Here is a 22,501-nt window from a genome sequence, read left to right as displayed (position 1 = left end):
TCCAAGGTTGTTTTCAAATGAGCTCATATTATATTTGTGTATCAGATATTTGTGGACACTTGTTTCTTACCAGATAAAAAAAGAGTACATTGTAATGTTTCTCCACAGATTAAGAGTAATTTAAGCCTTTTGTAGGCTTCTCCACTCAGAATTGTGGTTGTTTTGTTGTTCTCAGCAGCATGTATAGACACACAATGTATTTCAGAAAAGAATCCAACCTGAAACTCCTGTGATGCCTTATTGCAATTTAGTGTGTGAAATGTGTGAAGTGTAACACAATAATATAATTTCTGTTTTCACCATTTTGGCTTTGAGCAAAGCACATTTCACAGTCAGTGTGAAACTAGCGCTGCCTGGTGTGGAGATGCACTGATGACTGTGTGTACTGTGTGTGTGTCAGGTACAGACAAGAAGTGAAGAAGAGGAGCTGATCCATCTGACATGCAGGAGTTTTGGGTTGTGTCTTAGTGACCACACCAACGAACTCATCACCAGCCTGGTGCTCAGCCTCCACTGCTCAAAAGCTTTTTATTATGCCTCGAGCCATTATGTTTTCAGCTCGTTTGTCCGTCTGTACATATGTATATCCCTACTTAGGTTCATCCCCTTCTCGTGAACATGAATGTCTTGAGGGAATTTCTTCAAATTTGGCACAATCGTCAGGTTGGACAAAGGAATAAAGTCATTAGAATACTGTGTTCAAAGGTCAAAGGTCAAGGTCAGTGTGACCACACAAAACATGTTTTTGGCCATAAATCAAGGATTCTCATGCTAATTATGATAAAACTAAACACATATGTCTAAGAGGATAAAATGATAAAATGATGACATTTTAAAGGTCTATTTCACAACAACATCAAAACTTTTCTGGCCATTACTCAACGTCATATCTGAGGAACAGAAGGGGAGACATATTCATATTTGTGTTCAGCCCACATTTACAGTTTTAGTTTGATGTACTTACTAAAGATTTTCAAATCTCTGTACTAAAAATTGTCCAATTATTGTCCAGCTGCCACAAGGTGAGACAAGAAAGAAGCAAAAGGGCCCTGCATTTCACATGCATGAGAGGAAGCAGGATGGTAATCTCCTATTTAACATATAAAAGTAACACACACCAAGAATTATAACTAGGTGCTGATCACTGGCAGTACACTTGCTCATAGAAAACAAGTGTCACATACTCTGTCTCAATATGCATTTCTTTTATTTTGATAATGACATTTCAGCTGTTTTGCCTTCAAGATCAACAATCACACTGAGACACAGGTACACTAATCTGTTACATAGGCCACACCTAATTTTAATTTTAATTTTATATACTTTATTAATCCCCGAGGGGAAATTCAATTTTTCACTCTGTTGTCAATTACACACAGGTCGGAACACACACACACACACATACCACTGAATACAGAAGTACTATTGGATGTAAAAAAAAATTTTTTTTTGGTTGAATTGAATCATCCTATTTCCTCTCTAAAATATGTTGGGATTGAAAAGGTAACCCTCCCCCCAAGAGGAGGGAATTCTGATGTGTTACTTTCCAGGAGAGAACATTGCTGGATCCACTGTCTGAGAACCCTGTCACCCCACAGATTGAATATAGACTATAATTTTTTTTATTCCCCCCCCCCCCTTTTATTGGTGAAGCAGGGTGACAAGAACAAAACAACAGAACAAAAAACAGTAATATAGGACATAACAAGTAGACATAAAGTGAGCAGACATACAAACGATAGACACAAACAACAAAAAACAGATATGAAGGTGTGTGTATTCATACAGTAAGAGTCCAAGTAGAAATTAGGTTGTCGTAAGCATGGGGCATGTTTCAATATTTTAATGAGCGGTAGATGTCCATGTTTTGTCACACCTCGCCTTGTTAGTTAAGTTACTTTTTGTTTCTCACATTTATCTTTGTTTATTGTTTTATGTTGAAACTCACCTGTTGTCTCATTTCAGGTCCTTCACTTCCTGCCCTTGTGTTTTCCCACCTGTGTGATTACCTGCCCCTCCCCTAATGTGTTGCACCTGTGTCTCATTGTCTTCCCTCCCTGTAGAGTATTTAGTCTGCTTGTTTTCTCCCCTCTGTGCCAGTTCATCTTGTTCCTTTGTGACAGCGTTTTTTCCTTGTGAGTCTTCAGTGTTTTTTGACCAGTTGCTACCCTTTTTTGACCCTGCTTTTTGCCTGCTGTCTCTGTACCTTTGCCTCCGCTGTTTGACCTCCCGTGTACCGACTTTGGCAAGATTAAAGGACAAGTTTGTGTATTCCACTGTGCACGAATCTGCTTTTGAGTCCCTGCGTACGTCAGTCTTTACATGTTTAGTGAATTACACAGGGTGGGGTATGGCGTGTATGTTGGAGAGAGAGATAAGTAAATAAATAAAAATAAATAAATAAATAAATTCTTAGGCATTGGAGTTATGATAATCTTAAAAAAAGGAAAAAAATGAAGACTATAATGTAAAATGTTTTCTGTAATGTACTGCTATTTACTGGATATTTATCCTCAGTTGTTCATGATGTTCATTTAGAGCTGATGTCTTAACTTCTGTTTTGTTTTTATCTATTAGTAATCTGCTTAATGCTTCTGTATTTTAACATTGTGGAATATGGTAAAAAAAAAAATATATATATGTATGTTAAACTGAAATGTGGTAGAATATGTAGTGGCTGTTGTCATTTGTTTTGATGACATGTGATTGGCTGTTTTGGTCCAGGCGGGGACTTCAACCGGCGACTCTCCGGTTCCCAAGCCAAGTCCCTATGGACTGAGCTATTGATGACTGAATGCCATTTCAGGGAATGGGGACTGGTAAATGGACTGCACTTGTATAGCACTTTTCTAGTCTCCTGACCAATCAAAGCGCTTTTACACTACATGTCACATTCACTCATTCACACACTGGTGGCCAAGGCTACCATACATGGTGCCACCTGCTGCTAAGTAACCATTCACAAACACTCACACACCAATGAATTAGCCATCAGGAGCCATTTGGGATTCAGTATCTTGCCCAAAGATATTTCAACATGCAGACTGGAGGAGCAGGGGCTCGAACCACCGAGCTTCCAAAAATGGATGACCTGCTCTACCTTCTGAGTCAGTGTCAGACTGAGGGACACACAGGAAAAGGGCATAAACTATAAATTTTTATGAAATACAAACACGTTACAAATACTATAACAGACATCAGCAATATAACCTACATAACACCCCTATTCCATTTTAGTTTCCCGCTTTTTCACACATTTGAAAGTAATGAAATAGAGACAGTACAGTGTCTGACACTGATTGTACCCACAGCAGTAGGGCAACAGCTTCTGCTGGGGCACAGCAATATCATTTGGTCAAACCACACTCAGAACTGCAGTACATCAAAATATTAGAACCGGTAGTAATAATAATGGCATTTTGTTTAGTATATCAGTGATTAATTCAGACAGTGGTGCGTGGTTGCCTTTCATAGCACAGCAACTTTTTGTCTTGATTTGTTTTTTTTCAATATATTGGGGAGACATTTTGAGTGTATTTATATATTGAGGGGGGGATGTGTCCCCGTCTATGAGGCTCAGATTGAGTTTCACAGTGTGCCGGCTGCTCTATCTCTTCTACATCTTCACCCATGAGGAATGGAGCTACACCATGGTTGTAATGAAACATAAATAACATTGGAGATGTTAGAAGAGCTACTGAAGGAGCACTGATAGGAGCAGTGTATTTGTTTGAGTGTTTAGTTCATATAAACAGTCTGTCTCAGACTCAAAGACTTCACCTTTAACACTCACTAACAGGGTCCTACATACAGTACATATAAATTCACAGGTACGGTCACGGGTAAAAATGAACTACATGCGGACAGGCAGCGGGTGAGAACAAACATTTATTTTTTTCATTTTTCAAAATAAAACCTGAAAGATGTGCAGTATATGTATAATATTTTTACATCTAAATCATTATTATCAAGCTGCAATTCCTTTTACTTTTGACAATCAATGACACTAGTTGAACTTTTTTTTTTTTTTAAATATATTTTGGGGCATTTTTAAGCCTTTAATGTATAGGACAGACAAGTGTGAAAGGGGGAGAGAGAGAGGGAGTGACATGCAGCAAAGGGCCACAGGCCGGACCCGAACCCGGGCCGCTGCGGCAACAGCCTTGTACATGGGGTGCCTGCTCTACCACCAAACCACCGACGCCCCGACTAGTTGAACTTTTAACCCCGTTGTCACATTTGTCATTGACATGGAGGACTCCAGCCATGAAACTTTGCAGCCTGAGAATCATTGCTATTGACTTGTAAGAGAAATGATTTGTCATTTGTTCTTTTTCATTTATTGATAGTACAGCTTAAGATAGACAGGAAATGTGGAAGAGAGAGAGAGAGGGGGGATGATAAGTAGCAAAGGGCCACAGGTCAGAATCGAACCCAGGCTGCTGCAAAGGCCTTAGCCTATATGGGGTGCACACTCCACCTGGAGAGCTAGAGGTTGCCCCAACTGATATAGTTATAAAACTCAAGTCATTTAATGATATCAGAACCTCTGACTTCATGCCTTAACTTTGTTTGCCCCTTTTTTTTTGTTTTTTTTTACATACAATACAATACACACACACACACACACACAATAGGTTTCAAGAGTTTATTGAAGATGTCATCACCAGAGCTTTAATTTGGCAATAATAGACTAAAACTCAAGGCAAATAAACTAAGTAATAAACAGAGCCAGAATAAATTATGTTAGGCTAGTGAGGAAAAGCTGTAATAGTGTGGACAGCTGTTTCTATGAGACCATACAGAATATTCTAGCAAGTAGCATGTAGTGTCACCCTTTGTATTCATGAACTCTACCACACCTGACAAGAGAAATCCAGAAATGTTAAAGAACTTCATGACTAAATGTACTGTCTTCTAAAAACTTAAAGTAGAGTTGTGGAGTAATAAAGTATCTTATATAGTAAAGCTGACTACGCTGAGGCTAAAACAGGAGCTGAATCAGGTATGGATGTGAATATAACAGCCCAAATCACAGGGCAAACACTGAGTGCATGTAGTGTGTAATATGTGCTATCATACAGAATATCTAACACAGGAACATCATGACATGCTCAGCTTAAAATCTGCCCTGCTTCAGACATAGCAGTTATTATTGTGCATTCAATACATCTCAGAATCTCATGACATCACAGCTCCAAGATTTTTGCTCTTAAAGAATATGTTCAGATTTTTTCAAGTCTACCTTAATGTAACACCCACATGCTATAGGTGTACTGAAACAGTTACTGTTTACTGGAATCAATCCTCCTCTCCATGCTTGCCCTAAATGGATCTCCCCCTAGCGTGAACACAATAGAACAGATGCTCAACAAACATTCCCAGACTAATTCTGGGCAAAACTGCAGCTATTATGGGGTCTCTGCAATTTAAGTAAGCCGAATCAAGTGGAAATCTTCTAGAGTTACAGTCTAGAAGAAAATTCCATTGGCGTGGGGGGACAGAGTCCCAGAGTGCAGACAATTCACACAGGAACAAAATAAACCCAAGTTCAAGTTGTTTTCTTTTATGCATCTGGTCAGCAGTGGTCCAATCTCAAGTAGTGACCGAGTGTTTTTTTTGTTTTTTTTTTCCTTAATCTTTGCTGTATATGTCATTCTCTCAGTGCTTGACCCAGCACATTTGGTATCCTGGGTAAGGTGGGCACCCAAGATTAGTGTCACCAATTCAGTATCTGACCAAATGTCTCCCCTTCTATTCCTGAGATATGACATTGAATAATGCCAGAAAAGTATTTTTGCAGAACATTATGATGACCTTTTGGATATAAAATTCCAGCACTTCATCATTTTATCCAGTTAGACATTTTTGTAAAATACTGTAATAATGAGCTTATGAATTCCTGAATTATGGCCAAAAACATTTTCTGTGAGGTCACATTGACCTTTGACCACCAAATTCTAATCAGTTCCCCCCTCTGGGTGGTGCCCTAGGCAGCCACCTGTGTTGCCTATAGAAAAATCTGCCACTACGTTCTCTTTTGTTGTACTGGACAGACTAAATCACTAAATAAACTTCGGAAAAGGTAGTTTGAGAAACAATGGCAAACTCATGATATTGCTTCACCCTTGATCTAACAACATCATTTAAAGGACATGGATGTCATTGGCCAAACACTTATTTATGAATATGTCAGACAAAATACACAGCCAGTATGAAGAGGAGGAAAACAGCAACCAACAACTATTTTAATGTACATATGAACTGTAGTATTATACTAAGATAGAGTTGAACCTCCAAATTAAGTGCAGAAGATATAGATACAAGCTACATCATATGTATCAAAACAGTTTCAGGTTGCACAGTGACTCACAGCTCAAATGTAGTTAATCAGCTACCAAGGTGGTTTGATCCTTTGTTGTATATTTATACTGTAACACAGTAGTGTAAACACATCAAAGCCTAAAGCACAACCAAAAAATATAATGATGCTAAACTGACTAGCATTCCACTCACCTGGTATTATTTCACCCTGGCAGTTAAAGTCTTCCATTTCTGAGTTGACTTGAATGCACCTTTATTTGACAGCGGATTCAGGTTGAGTTAAATGGAGAAACTAGTGAGTGAGCTTGTTTTGGAGCTATAAGTCAAACTAAAGGAAGCTCTGACTAGCTGATAACTATAAAACACACATGCACACACAGAAGTCATCTCCTAAAAAACATTGCAGACTTCCACTTCATAGTCAGTCATTCTGACACAATATAAACCCTTTACAAATAAAAGCTTTAAGGATTTAAAAGCATTGCTCAATTCATAAATATATGCAGCAAAAATACAATACAATAAATCTATTTTTAGGGATCAAGACAGGACATAAAAATATGTAAAACTCTTCACTAGACTCAAGGAATAGAATATCTAGTTCTTTCAGAAGTTCTTTTGCTAAAAAAAAGCAGAGCCACAGACAGACAGTTTGACCAGGTTGTAGAGGTCTATTTCAAAGGTGTGTTCAGACTGAATGTGAATATTGAGTTATCCACATGCATCTGACAGCTGGAGCATTCTTACAGTCTGTTTATCTGTTTGCTCCAAACTGCCAATGACCTATATAACAGTTCTAAAGACATTAGCTGAAATCTAGCTAGCAATGCAAGCACTGCCATGTGGAGTGTGCTTGTGTGTGTCAGGTCTCTCTGGCATCCATATTAGAAGTTTCTTTTGTTCAAATAGCTCTGTTATTTTACCCTTTCTGCCTCACATTTCTTCAGAAGTCAATGGGCAAACAGAGCGAACCAAAACTAATATTACATCATTTATACTGTTTTAAAAATGAGCTCAGGCTCAACTTGCACAGTTGTTGGTTTTGTGTAGAACATCAACAGCTATAGTCAAAAATGTCCATGCCCTGTGTTGCACGCTGTGCATTACATGTTGACGTCGAAAGAAAGCTAAAAGTAAAGAAAGCTAGCATGGTTTGCAAGTTGAAGACGATGTCCTCAAAAAAGACTGCTGTTTACATTGTCCCACTGAGTTAATCAGAAGACCACAAAACTGCACCCCACTCCTGAACACTATCGCGGTAAGCAATGTCCTCCAAAGCAGAGGCAAAAGCTAGTTGGTGTCACTGTGACCCAAATAGAGTGCTCTAGCAATGACATTTTCTGCACTGTAAAATAAAACTATTTGTATTTAATTTCAAAAAGTTAGTGTGGGAGCTGCCTTTAATTTCTAAGTTGACTGAATTTGGGACGACACGTTGAATCATTACAAAAGTACCTCAACTTGTCTTCTCAAATTCAGTCAACTTAAAGCAGCCTGGACACTAACTTTTTAATGTTGAAATTAGGGTTGTCAAGCAATTAAAAAATGTATCTGATTAATTACATGCTCTGTGATTATTAATCAAAAATCATTTACAAAAAATTTCAATTCAAATGAATTTTGGCAGTCGGTCGTAGTAAAGCTACTGGATTTTGGACACAATGGTCCTCCTGTCCTTTACCACCGAAAATGGTCTAGAGTCCTTTTCAATCCATTTTGCAAGGGAGTTAGTTAGTCGATCACAGTATAGACTTAACTCAGTTTGCGTCTGAACACCTGGTTGATTGTGGCTTTACGCGGTTGGCTAATAGCGCTAGCAATAGAGGCTGTGCTAGCTCAGGACTCCGCAGGTTCATTGCTATATGCTTTGTGTTGAGGTGATATTTCAGGCTGGAAGTACTCTGATGGTACAAAAATTACTTACTGCAGAAACTGCTGAGAACCGTGCTCCTATCAACAGTTCCATTTGGGCGTTTATCAAATGTATATGTTCCATTTATGGGGCCAAGCAGCTTTGTCTTATCTGCCTCCATCAAATGACAAAGCCCCTGTGGCCTTCAATGACGCACCGGGTCAAAGGGCACCATGGAATGTGATCAATCAGTGGGTTTTTTTGATGCGTTAATTTTTCTTTGATTAATTTATCAAAATTAATGCATTATTTTGACATAATTTTGACTTTGAGACGAGGGAACCGCCAGTGCTAAAATGCTGACTCATTTCCAGATTTTAGAACTTATTCCTGGGGCACTCTATGGTACTATCCAGTTAGCAGCCAGCAGTCTTTGGCCAACATGGAAACCTGGAACATCAAAACTCTTTTGATCTATATGGCTTATTATAACATTTCACTATTGCAGTGATTTTCAAAGTCTGGGTTGGTAAAATACACATAGTGTCATTTGAAAAGAACACAACATGGTATATATATATATATTTTTTTTTTTTTGCATGTAGGCTACCGTCTCAAATCTTTGCTATGCATAGCTACAATATAAAAAAATGCTGTATGTCGTCTGTCATTTTAAAATAAATAGACTGAATTAATATGTGAAATTAAAATGTGACTGCCCAGAAAAAGTTTGAAAATCATTGCATTACAGTCAGTCAGTCATAAAAATCAATAAATATCAGCAGCTGTACCAGTACCATAATTCATACATATCTAGATATCAAAGTGCTGTTAATACTAAATATTAAAGGAGAATACCGCAGATTCTGACATGTGCTTCAAAGGTTTTCATAAAATCTGGGTCAAATGTCAAAAACAGTGGTATTATTAAATTGTAACTTTGTATTTAGTCATTATTATGACAAGCCTCCTGTGCCTTACAAGTCCACAAACGTTATAATATACAGTACATAAAAAATGTCTAAACTGTGACATGGCTGGCAGTTCCATTGTTTCATACAGTCATACTGTTTCAGACGTCATACAAAAGACCACTCTGACTATGAAACTTTTTAACATTTTCATAGTAGAAAGTCAAACTAGGTGAATTACCTTAGTCTTTGAAACCAAGCTGACTGAAAGAAACAGTCCTTCTCTCATGGGACATCCTTCAGACAACACATTTGTGACCCACTGGTTTCAAACCCACAGCGGTGACAAACATCAGACATCAGCTGCAGACAGACAGGACTGTAAGAGTTTTCTGGACAGGAGGACGAAGGAATAGAGGTGTAAGATTTCATTTTGGCTTTTAAATGGCTGACAGTTGAGCACTGTTGTTGCTCACTCCTTCTTCTGATTGGCTAATAGGGAGGCCTCCCATCGCTGCGCCATGGCGTTTGGTCGTCTTGATACCGAAGAGAGACAAGGGGGGAACTGGAGGGAGGGGGAAGACTCAGCTGAACCACTGGAGCCAAGATGGGTGGATAAATGAATATGGTTAGATGGATGGATGGATGGATGGATGGATGATTGATAAATGGGGAAAAAGAGAAACAGAGGATGGGATGGTTGGAGAAAATATTAGATGAATGAATGCAAGAGTGAAGGGTTAATGAAAAAATGAGACAAATAATATAGTTGCTAAATTGTGAACTACTGGATTAAAAAATGTATCAATCCAACTGATTAACAAATCAGGAAGTTCACAATTATTAAAGGTAACAAATGAACGAATGAGTAAAGGAAGAAATCAATTATCCAACACAGAAAGTACAAAAGAACAAATTTGAAAATTTGAATATGATTTTCATGCCATGCACTGATACATGAAGAAATTCAACACAGTGAAATACAGTTAGCTGCTGTCTAACAGGATACAATCATTATAATCATCATAAAATCATTATATACATGTTTGTATCAGGAAGGACATGACATTTTATAGTGAATGTTACTGTAAGGTAACAAAATGATTGTAAAGTTAAATGTTTTTCAGTGGTGTACCGTATGTACATTGATTAATGAATGATAATCAGTGTTGGGCAAGCTACTTATAAAATGTAGTTAGCTAAGCTACCAGTTACTTCACATCAAAATAAAGTTCTACTGACTAGATTAGGGATGCACCAATTTCGAAATTCAGGGATGATACTGATACCAATGTTTAAAATAACAATTTGGCTGGGAGCCAATACAGATGCTTTTATATTGTTATTTTTTGTTTTTGTTGTTATTTATTCCTCCTTTTGTGCCAGGGATGCAAAGAAACTGCCTTAAAGTAGTTAAGCCCTTCATTACATTACCTGTACATGAGCACAAATTCATACACATTTATGAAACAACCCTTAATATAACACAAATATTCACATGAAATACATCTTTAAAAACTGCTTCAAAAGCCATTTACTGTATATATATATCACAATACCCTCTCTAATATCTATTTTTTATTACTGTGAAAACATCAACACATTTCTATTTGAAACAACGGTATTTAATAAAGCAACACAATGGAGGATTGCGCTTTTTACCTCACGGGGTCCCCCTACACACAAAAAACTTTATTGTCTGTTACAACTGTCGCAAAAATCTTTCTGTGCGTGCATTTGTTGACAAGCCAATGATACCGATGAACTTCCTGAAGCTAGCCGTGTCATCATGTCTTCAGAACAGGTAAAGTAGCCTTATAGCATTTTGTACATACATGATTAGGCCGATTGCTTTATTTATTTATTCATTTTCGAAACTTCGAAATTAGTTGCTCCCATGTCAGGGCTGACCTCCTCCTCACAGCGCACACACACACACACACACACAAACACAACGGAGTGAAGTCAGACAACAGCAGGGAGGCTGCAGTGCAGATGAAGGGAATATAATGTCAAGATTACTCTAGTTGACAACAACTATGCTTGTTACTGTAAGTAAGTGCAATAAAACCTCTGCCAGCCAAGCCAATACTTTATCAATACATGTGATCAGCATGTAGGAAGCCATATTTCAATCTGCTCTGTCCGCAGTCTCTCATTCACCGCTATTATGATTTACGATCGCGGTCCACACAAGCACATCGCGCTCGCGGTGCTAACAGCAAACTGTTAAAGACAAAGTAAAATGAAAGCTGTCTTTATGTAGGCTAACACTTTATCTTAAAATGTACCTGAGGCAGCCGACCTGCAGACAGTGTGTCTCCTAAGTAGAAGTTAACAGCAGTAACAGCGCCAGGTCACCATCGGTCAAGCATCCCTCCTCCTCTTTCAGCTCTCGCCAGCGTGTGAAAGCCGGGCCAAAATTAATCCTTGTTTGAGCTCTTGTTTTATCACTCTCCTGTTTTCTTTTCTTTTTCCCTCCAACAACACCTTCACCTTCTTCCTTTTCTTTGTCAGCCATGACAACCACGTCTAACTTCGTTCACCTTGGTTTGGCTACGCTACTCTAAAGAGAGGAGGGGGATATGACGTATGCAGCAAAGCAGACAAATTTTGTAGTCCTTTTGGAGTCCAGGTTCCTACCTGAACCCCGAAACTGCATAGTGCCAGTGCAAGTGGAACAGATGCTCTCAAGCAATGACGGAGGTGTCATCCAACCTATTGTGAGTTGATGAACCATCACAAGGATCTTGAATATATATTTTGAGGGCTCAAAAACTCCACTGTGTTGCTTTAAAATTTCTAGTCAAAAACTACATTTTACAAGATTACACTGAAGACATTATGAGAACATTTGAATTCACCTTCACCTAATAGTAATTTTTACTGAATAGAGCTTGAACTTATCATAATGTAACACAATGCAACCTCCATGTGCTGTTAGTTTTGTTCACCGTCTGCTTAAAGCTAACTTTAAGTAGCACTACTGCTGCCAATATTGGCACATATTCATTGTTCACAATGTAGCATTGTCGGAGAAACAATAGGGTGCGTCCTCTGATGTGACAGTAGTAAGTTTACTGCATCTTTTCATCCCAAACGGGAAGATCTGTTTGTCACAAACATGTTTTCTATTGTCCCAGGGAGGACAGGATGCCAGGTGCTACTAGCCATCACAACACACAACAATGAGATCACAGAGGCGATTTTCCAAACAGTCATTGTATTGTTCTTGTACCTGCTCATTAATTGTGGTGATAGATATAGGATTCATACTTCCCGGTCAGTAGGTGTCGCACTCACACTCGCCCGCTCTCGCTCCACTCTTCAATTATACAGGTTGCCAGGTTCGTAAACAACAGACACTTCGTAAACGACAGACACTGAAGACAGCAATGTCAAGTGAAGAGTTTTTTTGTGGTATAGTAATTAATAAATAATAATAATAAATCATGAATCCTCTCTTGTGCGCCCTGTAACACACTGTAACAATCTCCGTAAAGCATTTTTAGCTCTACTCGTCACTAATGCTAACGTAATTAGTCAATTAGGATCCTTTGTCGTGGTGGACACACAGATTCCCTGATTCAACAATGTCCTGTATACACACAAAAACACGAAAGTGTTCTTGATATTAAAACTGCAAATATTTTCCTCTGTTATAATTTCCCACCAATAATAATAATAATAATAATAATAATAACATGATAGTTGGGCTGTACTAGATATTTCATATATTCAGGAGATTTACTTTTTTTACGACACTATTTATCAAATTTACAACCGGAACAATCACAGTCCCAAAAACACTGTTTCCAGAGAACTTCCTAAAAATATCTAAAATTAATCATCATCCTTACTTTTTCTTAACATATTTCATCTAGGTGTAGTGTAATTACTAGTTCGGCTTTACTAGATATTAGATATATTCAGCAGATGATTCTGGTTTTGCTTCTCCGTTGGTCGGCTATAATCTGCGATGGATAGCACTGGGACAACGCCATACCTCTGCAGCTATCACAATCTGGCAACCCTGAGCCCCCCCCCCCCCCCCCCCCCCCCCCCCTCTGCACGTAACCAACATACCCAAATCAAAATATTGACATATTTTGGACCCGTCAAAATTTCTAAAACAATTATTTCTCTACTGCAATTATTTTTCTCAGGAAAATATAGACTTTAATTATACACCTTTCTAGATGTTCTATGGATATATTTTATTTTATTTTATTTTTTTTCAAATACTCGTTTTGATGAAACACCTGTACATATGACCTTTAAGACTGTGGCCATTAATCATCAAGCCCTACTTTTTAGCCTGGGCAAAACTGATGTGACACAACAGAAAAACATCAGTCACTTTCATGTTGTCTTATTTGATGATAGGCTGATTGAGAATATCGGCCAATACCGATGTTCAGACAATAAATTGGTGCATCCCTGCTGTAGATAGAGTTTGTGTGTATATAGGTGTGTATACATGTGTGTGTCAGCCCACCTTGTGGTCACAAGACACACTGGATCGTTCCATTTTGCGGGTCCTGGAGGGGGATGATGGGGAGGAGACACATCTATCTGGGACCTCTGGCACTGGAATAAAAACAAATGGAACAAAGAGAATTGAATCAAAGCAGTGATCATTATAATTTAATCTGATTTTTATCCCAGACAGAAACCAGATTTTTAAGAATGTGTTTCTTATCCCACACTCTTAATCCAGTATTGATTGACAAGTGCTCTACTCAATAATGGATAAGAATGGTGAAATCACACCATCATCTGCAAACCATTTAATTATTACTGACAGTATTTTGAATCCCCAACACTAAATTTACTCAATAAGGCTTTGACTAATGACAATATGGCTTTGACTAAATCACAAATAGAAGCAGCGGTTTAGTTGGTTCAGTTTGAGTGATGCCCTGTTGATTAAAAACTCAAAGACCCCTTTTAACAAGTTTTACAATTAATCATTTTAGCTGAACTACGACACAACAGTGATGTTTCTAGGATGTTCAACTGGTCATGAACCCATGAGTGTTCCTGAAATTTAAATTGGTGGCCATGACTTTACGTACCGTTGTAGCTGATGCTATCGTTCAGGCCTGGAGACACCAGCACAGTATCATACCTCTCTCTCCCTCTTTTCCACTCCTCCTCCCTCCTCCTCCTCCACATCTCCTCCCTCTGCTTCCTCCACTCCTCCTCCCTCTGTCTCACCAAGCGGATCTCTTGCTCCACCAGCGATTGGCTGCTGAGGGAACGTAGCTTAAAGAACGGATTGGATGAAAAAGTGCTCTCCTGCATTTCCATGGATACAGGGGCGGAGCTTAGGCAGAACTCTGAAGCACTGCGAATGATGAGATTGGAGGTTTCCACTACAATGACATTGGCGGAAGGAACTGCATCCTGGCTTGTTGGCCAATCGGAGAGGCCCCCAATTGCAGAGGAGAGTAAGCGGTTCCTGGAGGCAGAGCTGGAGCAGTCGGGCTCCAAGATAATGACATTATTGGCTGTCATTTCATGGTAGACAGATCGGGGAAGGGAGGAGGAGCAGGAAGGGGATGGGGAAATGGACAAGGTAGGGGTGCGGCAGGCTGGAGGTCTGGGTGGAGATCGTCCTGTTTGCAACGTAGAGGGTCTGAACACAGAACAATAAAAAAACAACAATCAGTTTCAACAAGTTTCATTTTGGTTCAGTTTATCTGTTTCCCAGTAGAAGGTCACACAGTGGAAAGGAGCTTTTTGACTTCTGATACTGCAATTTCATTAATGGATATTCAATGCAATATTCCATATTTTTAACGCTGCACTAATGGTTCCTTCCTTCCTGCATTCGACACCACATCCTATCATAGAGATTGGAACATTTGGTTTAAGTCCAATTTATTAGACTGATCTCAGTTTGTACTTGTTGACAATGATTCCATGCAAGCCAACATTAGTCATGGAGTTCCACAAGGCTCTGTACTTGGACCTCATATATGTCTTGTTACTCTTGTCTATTGTCGAGTAATATCTGGAGGCTTCAAAGAACACTCAGACGATTTGGGAGTTATGCCCTTTCTCTATCATTTTCATATTGAGACAACATGATCGATATCTTTATTGTGTCTGTACGTCCAGTGGCTGGGTCTCAGCGGTTAGCATTGCGCTTATAGGGGGTCAGTATGTCCTGTGCTGTGATCCGCGGAGGGATACACCGGTGAGCGGGCACAGGCACAGACGTAGCCTGTAAACAAAACTCAGTTGTTTATTTAGCCTAGCGATATCTCTCCGGACTATAGTAGCTGCAGAGCCATACCTGTTTGAGCCAGAGTATACAGATGAGGAACTGCATGTGTTGGATGCTAAGCGGGTGAGAAGAGAGGCTGAATCCTCCGAGGCAGCGGAACAGCAAGGGGCCAAGGGGAGACGGAGGTCAGGGGAGGATTGGTGGTGTAGCTGCGGGGCTTGCCAACCTATGCCTACGGAGGTGGAATCATTTTGCTGCACAGAATGGGATTAGGTGCTACCATCGCTGGGGAGGCTAGAGATATATCATCAGGAGGAAAACCGCCACAGAGAGTGCAAGGAGTGAAAACTTTGCAGCAATCACTAATCCTGGCGCGACTGAAACTTTTTTTCATGTTCCTAACATAAACTGGAAAAGTTCAGTTGAGTGAGTAATATCGTCCGTGTCGTCTTTGTTTGGTTTTAGTGACCTAGCGTACCTGTCCCAGAGCCAGCTGCAGCTGTTGCTCACCGGTGTATCCCTCCGCACAGGACATAAACACACTATACTTCCATGTATCAAACTTCTTCTAAAATGACTAAAAAGGACTCTCATTTTTTGAATTAATGTTTAAACATGCTTGTTTTAAATGCATGTGCAGAAATGCCAGCTTCAGGGTTTCTGTAACGTTTATTTGTTCACTTTTACTGAGTAGGGTACTGACCCCCAATAAGCGCAATGCTAACCGCTGAGACCCAGCCACTGGACGTACAGACACAAAAAAGATATTGATCATGTTGTCTCAATATCAAAATGATAGAGAAAGGGCATAACTCCCAAATCGTCTGAGTATTCCTTTAACACAGGAACGTATGGCAGACACTTAGGGACGTTTCAGTGCCTTCTTAGTTCACGCTCCCCGTGCAACACAATAACTCCACAAGGTTCCTTACTCGGCATGTCACCTAATACTACAATATATGCTTCCTTTAAGCAGTATTATTAGGAAACACTCCATAAACTTTAATATTATGCAGATGACACACAATTATAACATATCAAACTGTGTGAAACCAATCAGTTAGCTAAGCTTCAAGCTAACCACCAAGCTCACAACCAAGTTAACCACAGACAAATCTGAAGATATTGTACTTAGCCCCATACACCTCCAAAACAAAATTATCTAAAGTTAAGTAGTAGCTATTTTAAATGGAATTGCCCTGGCCTCAAGAACCAATGTAAAGAATCTTGGAGTTATCTTTGAACACGATAAGTCCTTAACAGGATCCAGAAAATGCCATAATAATAATATAATGCCCACGTATAAAAACCTCAAGCACTGACATTCAGGCACATCCCATCTCAAAAAAATGCAAGAAAAAAAAAGAAATTTGCCCTGCATTTGTTACATCTAGGCTAGATTATTGTAAATTCTTATTATCAGACTGCCTAAGTAAGACTTTAAAGACTCTGCAGTTTATCCAGAATGCTGAAACACATACTGACAGGAACTAGAATCATATTTTTCCCGAATCAGCTTTTCTGCTCTTGCTCCTTGTAAATCCATTATTTAATTTAAAATCCCTCTCCTAAAAACGTACTAATATTTTTTGACATTAGCTGCCCAGGAGCAAACAGCAGACAGACAAAATGATTGACTAGCAGGTGAACATAGTGAAACATTTGACTGCTACAGAAAAACACTATCCTTTCCATCCTTTTTATTTGTTGTTACCTGGGTATAGTGAGGCCCTGTGAAATCCCCCCCCTCTCCCTGCGGTGCCGTTCCTCTCTCTCCAGAGTCAGTCGGATCTCTCTCTCCACAGCGCTCTCTGGCTCCTCCAGTGGGCTGCGGTATGACAAGTCATCCAGGCCTGAGTCCTCTGAAGTGGGGGACAGGGTGGAGGACAGGGGGGGCTCCCTGGGCACTGGTGGTTGCATTTCCCTTTGAGAGGACAGGAGGAAACCCATCTTAAAGGAGACCTATTATGCTTTTTTCAGGGTCATATTGATTTAAATATGTAATATTGGGGTCTAGTGGAATAGATATATGTGCTTTAATGTTCAAAACACACATTTTTTGTCTTGTCCAATCTGCTCTGATTGATCAGCTCACTCAGTCTGCTGTAGCTGGTGCAATGTTTAGAGCGTGTATCAGAAACATCACGCCCCTTACCTTATCTGACTTCACCTCCGTAGGCTGCTGCAAAACAACAACTGAGGCTAAGCTAACAATGGCGGCCATTCTCCCTCATCAATTTGAGTGAAGAAACACGAGCCAATAGACTCCGAAGCACCTTTGAAACAAAGATTGGAGCAAGACATTTCACAGTGGGAAGTTTTTACTTTGTAGCTGTCTTATATTTCAGTTGTAACATGATGACATTATGGTAACAACTGTATGTCTGTCCTCTGACTGAATGAAGTTAAAAACATCTGCTGCAGAGTACAAAAGGTTTCTAACAATATAGTCAGTTACTACATAACGTGGAAACACCAACAGCAGCTCTCACCAGTTATATGCAGTGGTGTAAAGCATAACTCCTTTTTTTATCTAAGCAGGCTTATCTATGATCAGACTAATATAGCTTGTGTTAGGTAATAATACCAAAGTTATTAAAAATTCTGCTCCTAACACATTTCCCGTTAAACAACAAAAGTTTTAACCCGTGAATTCATCAATTTTACCACAGCAGATTGAGATGACAGATTCCTGTATTATACAAAAACAAATGAATAGAAATAACTAGTACATTCAGATGTCTTAGATGTAATCTCTACTGAAACCATTCTACTAAAATGTAGCTGCAATTTATGTATTTATGTATGTAGTTAACCTGTTAACTTAGGTTCGGGAGCAGAACCACGCCTCAACCACACCTCTAATCACCTGCCAAGCCTACTTATGCCGGGTCAACCCATCCTACCCTGTTTGTCTTAAGATTTCTCGAGCTCAGACAGACCGCGCATCTTGCTTAAACGCTTCATAGAGAAAACTTCCATTCAAACAAAGACAAAACGTAAAGATTGTCTAACGTTACCTACCATGGATCCGGTACTGCAGATCTACCCGACCGATTCAGGCAGTGATCCGTTCGACGTTCTGTTCCACAGACTCGCAGCAGCGACCAGACCGCAGCCAAACACACCGGTGTAGTCACTTGCATACAGTGGTCAGCGTACCTCAGTCCCGGCGTCTCCATTCAAGCTCTGCCAACGAGATCTCTCTGACTCCGACTCAGATCACAGGGGTCCGCAGATCTCAGGCCTCCTCTCCTCCTTCAGCGAGGACCAGACACCGCGGGCATGGGCGTATGAGCCAGCTCCAACCCTCTCCTCATCGGCAGCTGACCCCATCGCCTAGGCTTCCAGCTCCCGGCTCTTGCCCTCATCTGCAAGTCGGCAGTCTCTGCGTCCTCAAACTGAGCTCAATATCAGAGACTGGACCGCCACTCGCCTCCAACGTTTCCTGCGGAGTGAGGGCATCCCATTTCACCGCAACGCCAACAAAGCCACACTTTTTCGGCTGTATTAAGCCTCTATCAATGCAGCAACAGACTCCATACCTCGCGCTCTTCCAGCTTCCTCACCCGTGCCACCAACTGCTGGTGTCGTTAGGCATGACGTCACAGGGCCGTCGCTGCCTCAGCCACAGCCTGCATCATCAGCCCCCTCTGGTGGGGGCCAGGTTGTATGTCCCCCTGTGCCTGCTCCCTCTGTTCCTGAATTCTCTGAGATGATTTCAGCTTTCTTTTCATCCCTGTCTTCACAGGCTTCACAAAATCCCTGTGCACATACATCCTTTCATCCCATCATCCCTTCCCCTACCCTTCCTTCAGCCGTTCCCAGAAACATGGCTTCTGCTCTTTTTTTCTGCAAGAGCCAACGCAGCAGGAGAGCCTCAGTCAGCAACTCAAGGGGTCCCACCACAGGCTAACCAACTCGGTGATCTCCAGCCTCCTCCTTCACTTCCAACTTCCGCCTCCTGCATGTCTGTTCCTTCTGCGGCGGTGTGCATGCCAGGAGCACCTGCCCCCGCAATCCAACCACAGCTGCAGACCAACTTGTACAGCACCTCAGCACCCCCCGTTCAGGTAAATGTCCTTGCCACTGCTGTACAAAACCATCCTGATAGACAGCTTGTTCATTTTCTCATAGATGGCTTCACACATGGTTTTCATCCCGGTATGGCAGTTCTCCCTGACATTTCCCACGTCTGTCACAACCTCCAGTCTGCTCTTGCAGAACCTCACACTGTTGACACCCTGTTGGCTAAAGAGGTCAAAGAAGGATTCATGATAGGCCCATTCGATATTCCTCCTTTTCCACTGTTCCGCATCAGCCCAATAGGTGTTGCCACTCGCAAATACTCTGGACAAAAGAGGCTAATTATGGACCTGTCTTCCCCACACGGCTCACACATTCCAAGCATCAACAGTGTCATTCCCAGTCCGGATTTCTCCATGCAATACGCAACCATCGACCATGCCATCACCCTCATTCAGCTAGCAGGATGTGGAGCTTGGCTTTCTAAAGCAGACATCACCAGCACATTCAGAGTTTTGCCCATTCATCCTGACTTCTGGGGGTTTTTTGGCGTTTGCTGGAAGGGGGCATATTATTTTTCTGTGTGCCTTACCTTTGGCTGCAAAAGCAGTCCTAAGATCTTCAATTCTCTTTCAGAAAGCTCTATGTTGGATCCTTACAAACAACCACAGGCTCCCTTACATTTTCCACGATTTTCTCGTCGTCACTCCACCATCCTCACCTCCTCGCCACGGGCTCAATACGCTCACTAATGCTTTCTCTGAACTCGGCGTCCCACTTTCCGAGGAGAAAACATCAGGACCTGGCACTTCCATTGAGTTCCTAGGCATCACCCTGGACTCAATTTCCTTCCAAGCATCCGTGCCCTTGGAGAAAATACAGCGCATCTCTCTGCTTCTGTTAAACTACCTCCTAGCAGACAGATGCACCAAACGCCAGCTGGTAGCCCTCCTTGGCCATCTCAATTATGCCATCCGCATAATCCCTCAAGCTAAATCCTTCTTGTCCATCCTTTTGTCTAAGGCTGTTGCCATTCCCTCTCTCCACGAAAGGGTCATTCTAGACGATGCCTGCAAAATGGAAATGCGTATGTGGCTACATTTCCTATCTTCTTGGAATGGCATTTCCTTCTTCTACGACGACTTCATCACCCAGCCTGAGGACATTCAACTTTTCACAGACCCGGCTCCCTCCACAGGTTTTGATGGCTGCTATGGAGGGAGATGGTTCGTCTCCGCTTGGTCCCCAAAGTTCGAATCCCTCGACTCAGAGTCCCGCTCTCCTTACTCTGCGCTTCACGAGCTGTATCCCATCATAATAGCTGCCATTCTTTGGGGACATGAATGGTCTAGGAAGTCCATACTTATCCATTCTGATAACACCGCAGTTGTAGAAATCCTGAACAAAGGTCGATCTTGTTCTTTAGCCATCATGCAGTTCCTGCGCAGACTCACCTTATTCTCAACTCAACACCAGTTCATCCTCCAGGCAGCCCACGTTCCCGGTCAACACAACAGCATTGCTGACTCATTGTCTCGCTTCTCGTTCCAGAAATTCAGACATTTGGCCCCAGAATTGGATCTCCACCCAACACCTATCCCACCGTTTTCAGCCACAATATTCAACTAGCTCGACAGCTGTCAAACCTCTCTCACACTTCACAAGAAGCCATCCTTAACAGTCTCGCGCCAAGCACACTCTCAGCCTACCTAACTGGCTGGAATTGCTTCAAGGCATATCACTCCACCTACCAGCTGCCTTTTCCCTCTCTGGACGTCATGTCCATCTGCAATTTCATCACCCATGCTCATTCCATCCAAAAAATACAGTCCTCCACCATCCAGACCTACTTAGCAGGAATCAACTTCTTCATCAAACTAGTCACTGGCTTCCATTGTCCTTCAACCTCCCATTCTCACGTTACTATGTTAATAAAAGGCCTGCGTAAACAGGAACTGGCTGTCCCAGCTAGGCGCTTGCCACTCACTTCAGACCTTCTCAGCCTCTGCATTCGTTCCCTTCGTTCAGGCTACATATATCCTATGGTTGCCCTAACTCTAGAATCCATGTTTCTACTGGCTTTTTTCGGATTCCTGAGGTGCTCTGAATTTGCCCCGACTTCATCTGTCTATAATCCTTCTCATTACCCCAGTCTATCTGACATAACCATCCACACTGCTGACTCACTCATATTCACGCTCCGAAGGAGCAAAACAGATCAGTTGGGAGTTTCTTTCCCTATCTCGAATCCTACCTAAGCCCATACGAGCCACTGACCAAATACATCAGCTCCAGGTATGCTGCTAAGGCATCACCTCAACACCCACTCTTTGTCACTGAAACAGGAAAAATGGCCAATTGATTCTGGTTCCAGAAACACTTACACCAAGTCCTACGCATTTCAGGCGTATCTCCAGAACTCTATTCTAGCCACTCCTTCCGCATCGGCGCAGCATCCACAGCAGCCAGACTAGGCATCTCAGACCAAACCATTCAGGTCCTAGGCTGCTGGTCATCCCAAGCATATCGCTCCTACATCTGCAACAATCTTAACGATCTCCGTCAAGCTCATGTTCAAATCAGTTCAATTTAAATCTGACTCTTTTGGGGGCCAGTGATCAGCTCGGGTGGATATATATGCCTGAGACGGAACCCCCGCACTGAGTCTCCCTCCGCCCAGTCTTCAGTACATCCCCCCCAACCAGCCTAACAGATGACATCTTCCCTCTACCTCACCCACATCCATTCGTCTATTCTCAACATACAATAACTCCTGTATTCCATTAAACCCATAAACGACATATTGTTGTGGTGTGGTTCGTGCTAGTGAAAATCTACAATATGTACAATGTACAAACTGATCGTCATTTGTTTAACTGCCATAAATTATTTATGTCATTATTTGATATGTTTTGTTTACATACATTATTTAAATGATTTATTTTCCTGAATTTCGATTTTGTTTTGTATCAGGACTGCAGAGGTACTGGGTGTGTATTGTGTTGCGCAGGGGACGCTTTCGGGTGTTGCGCATAATGTTTACATGAGGTGCAGAGCAGGTACAGAGATGCTGCAGTTGTAATCTCCTCCAAGAAGGAGTTGAGAGTGGAGAAAGTCAAGAGTATAAAGTAACATTTCATTATCGGACAAAAG

The 22,501-nt window shown here is 41.2% G+C and overlaps 2 protein-coding genes across 7 annotated transcripts in view; one reads left to right on the top strand and one right to left on the bottom strand.

Annotated features, from left to right (window-relative positions):
• The window catches only part of palmda (palmdelphin a), a 28,377-nt gene extending 26,774 nt beyond the window's left edge, over positions 1 to 1,603 (top strand). The window contains exon 10 of the mRNA XM_033649798.2: positions 401 to 1,603. Within this exon, the coding sequence (XP_033505689.1) occupies positions 401 to 417 (17 nt within the window). The 3' untranslated portion in view covers positions 418 to 1,603. The remainder of the gene's footprint in view (positions 1 to 400) is intronic.
• Positions 1,604 to 4,634: 3,031 nt separating this feature from the next.
• Positions 4,635 to 22,501, bottom strand: part of LOC117271795 (uncharacterized) — a 56,352-nt gene continuing 38,485 nt past the window's right edge. For 3 of the 6 annotated variants that reach the window (XM_033650191.2, XM_033650188.2, XM_033650192.2), the window contains exons 4-7: positions 17,037 to 17,246; positions 14,166 to 14,728; positions 13,586 to 13,677; positions 4,635 to 9,652 (exon numbers count right to left, since the gene is read on the bottom strand). In XM_033650191.2, the coding sequence (XP_033506082.2) occupies positions 9,560 to 9,652; positions 13,586 to 13,677; positions 14,166 to 14,728; positions 17,037 to 17,246 (958 nt within the window). In that variant the 3' untranslated portion in view covers positions 4,635 to 9,559. The other 3 variants (XM_033650190.2, XM_033650189.2, XM_078172875.1) reach the window with 3 other exon arrangements.

This window comes from Epinephelus lanceolatus, chromosome 12 (assembly GCF_041903045.1).
Source record: "Epinephelus lanceolatus isolate andai-2023 chromosome 12, ASM4190304v1, whole genome shotgun sequence".
Lineage (NCBI taxonomy): Eukaryota > Metazoa > Chordata > Actinopteri > Perciformes > Serranidae > Epinephelus > Epinephelus lanceolatus.
Note: the sequence above shows the minus strand (reverse complement) of the source record. Positions and strands in the feature narration are given on the sequence as shown.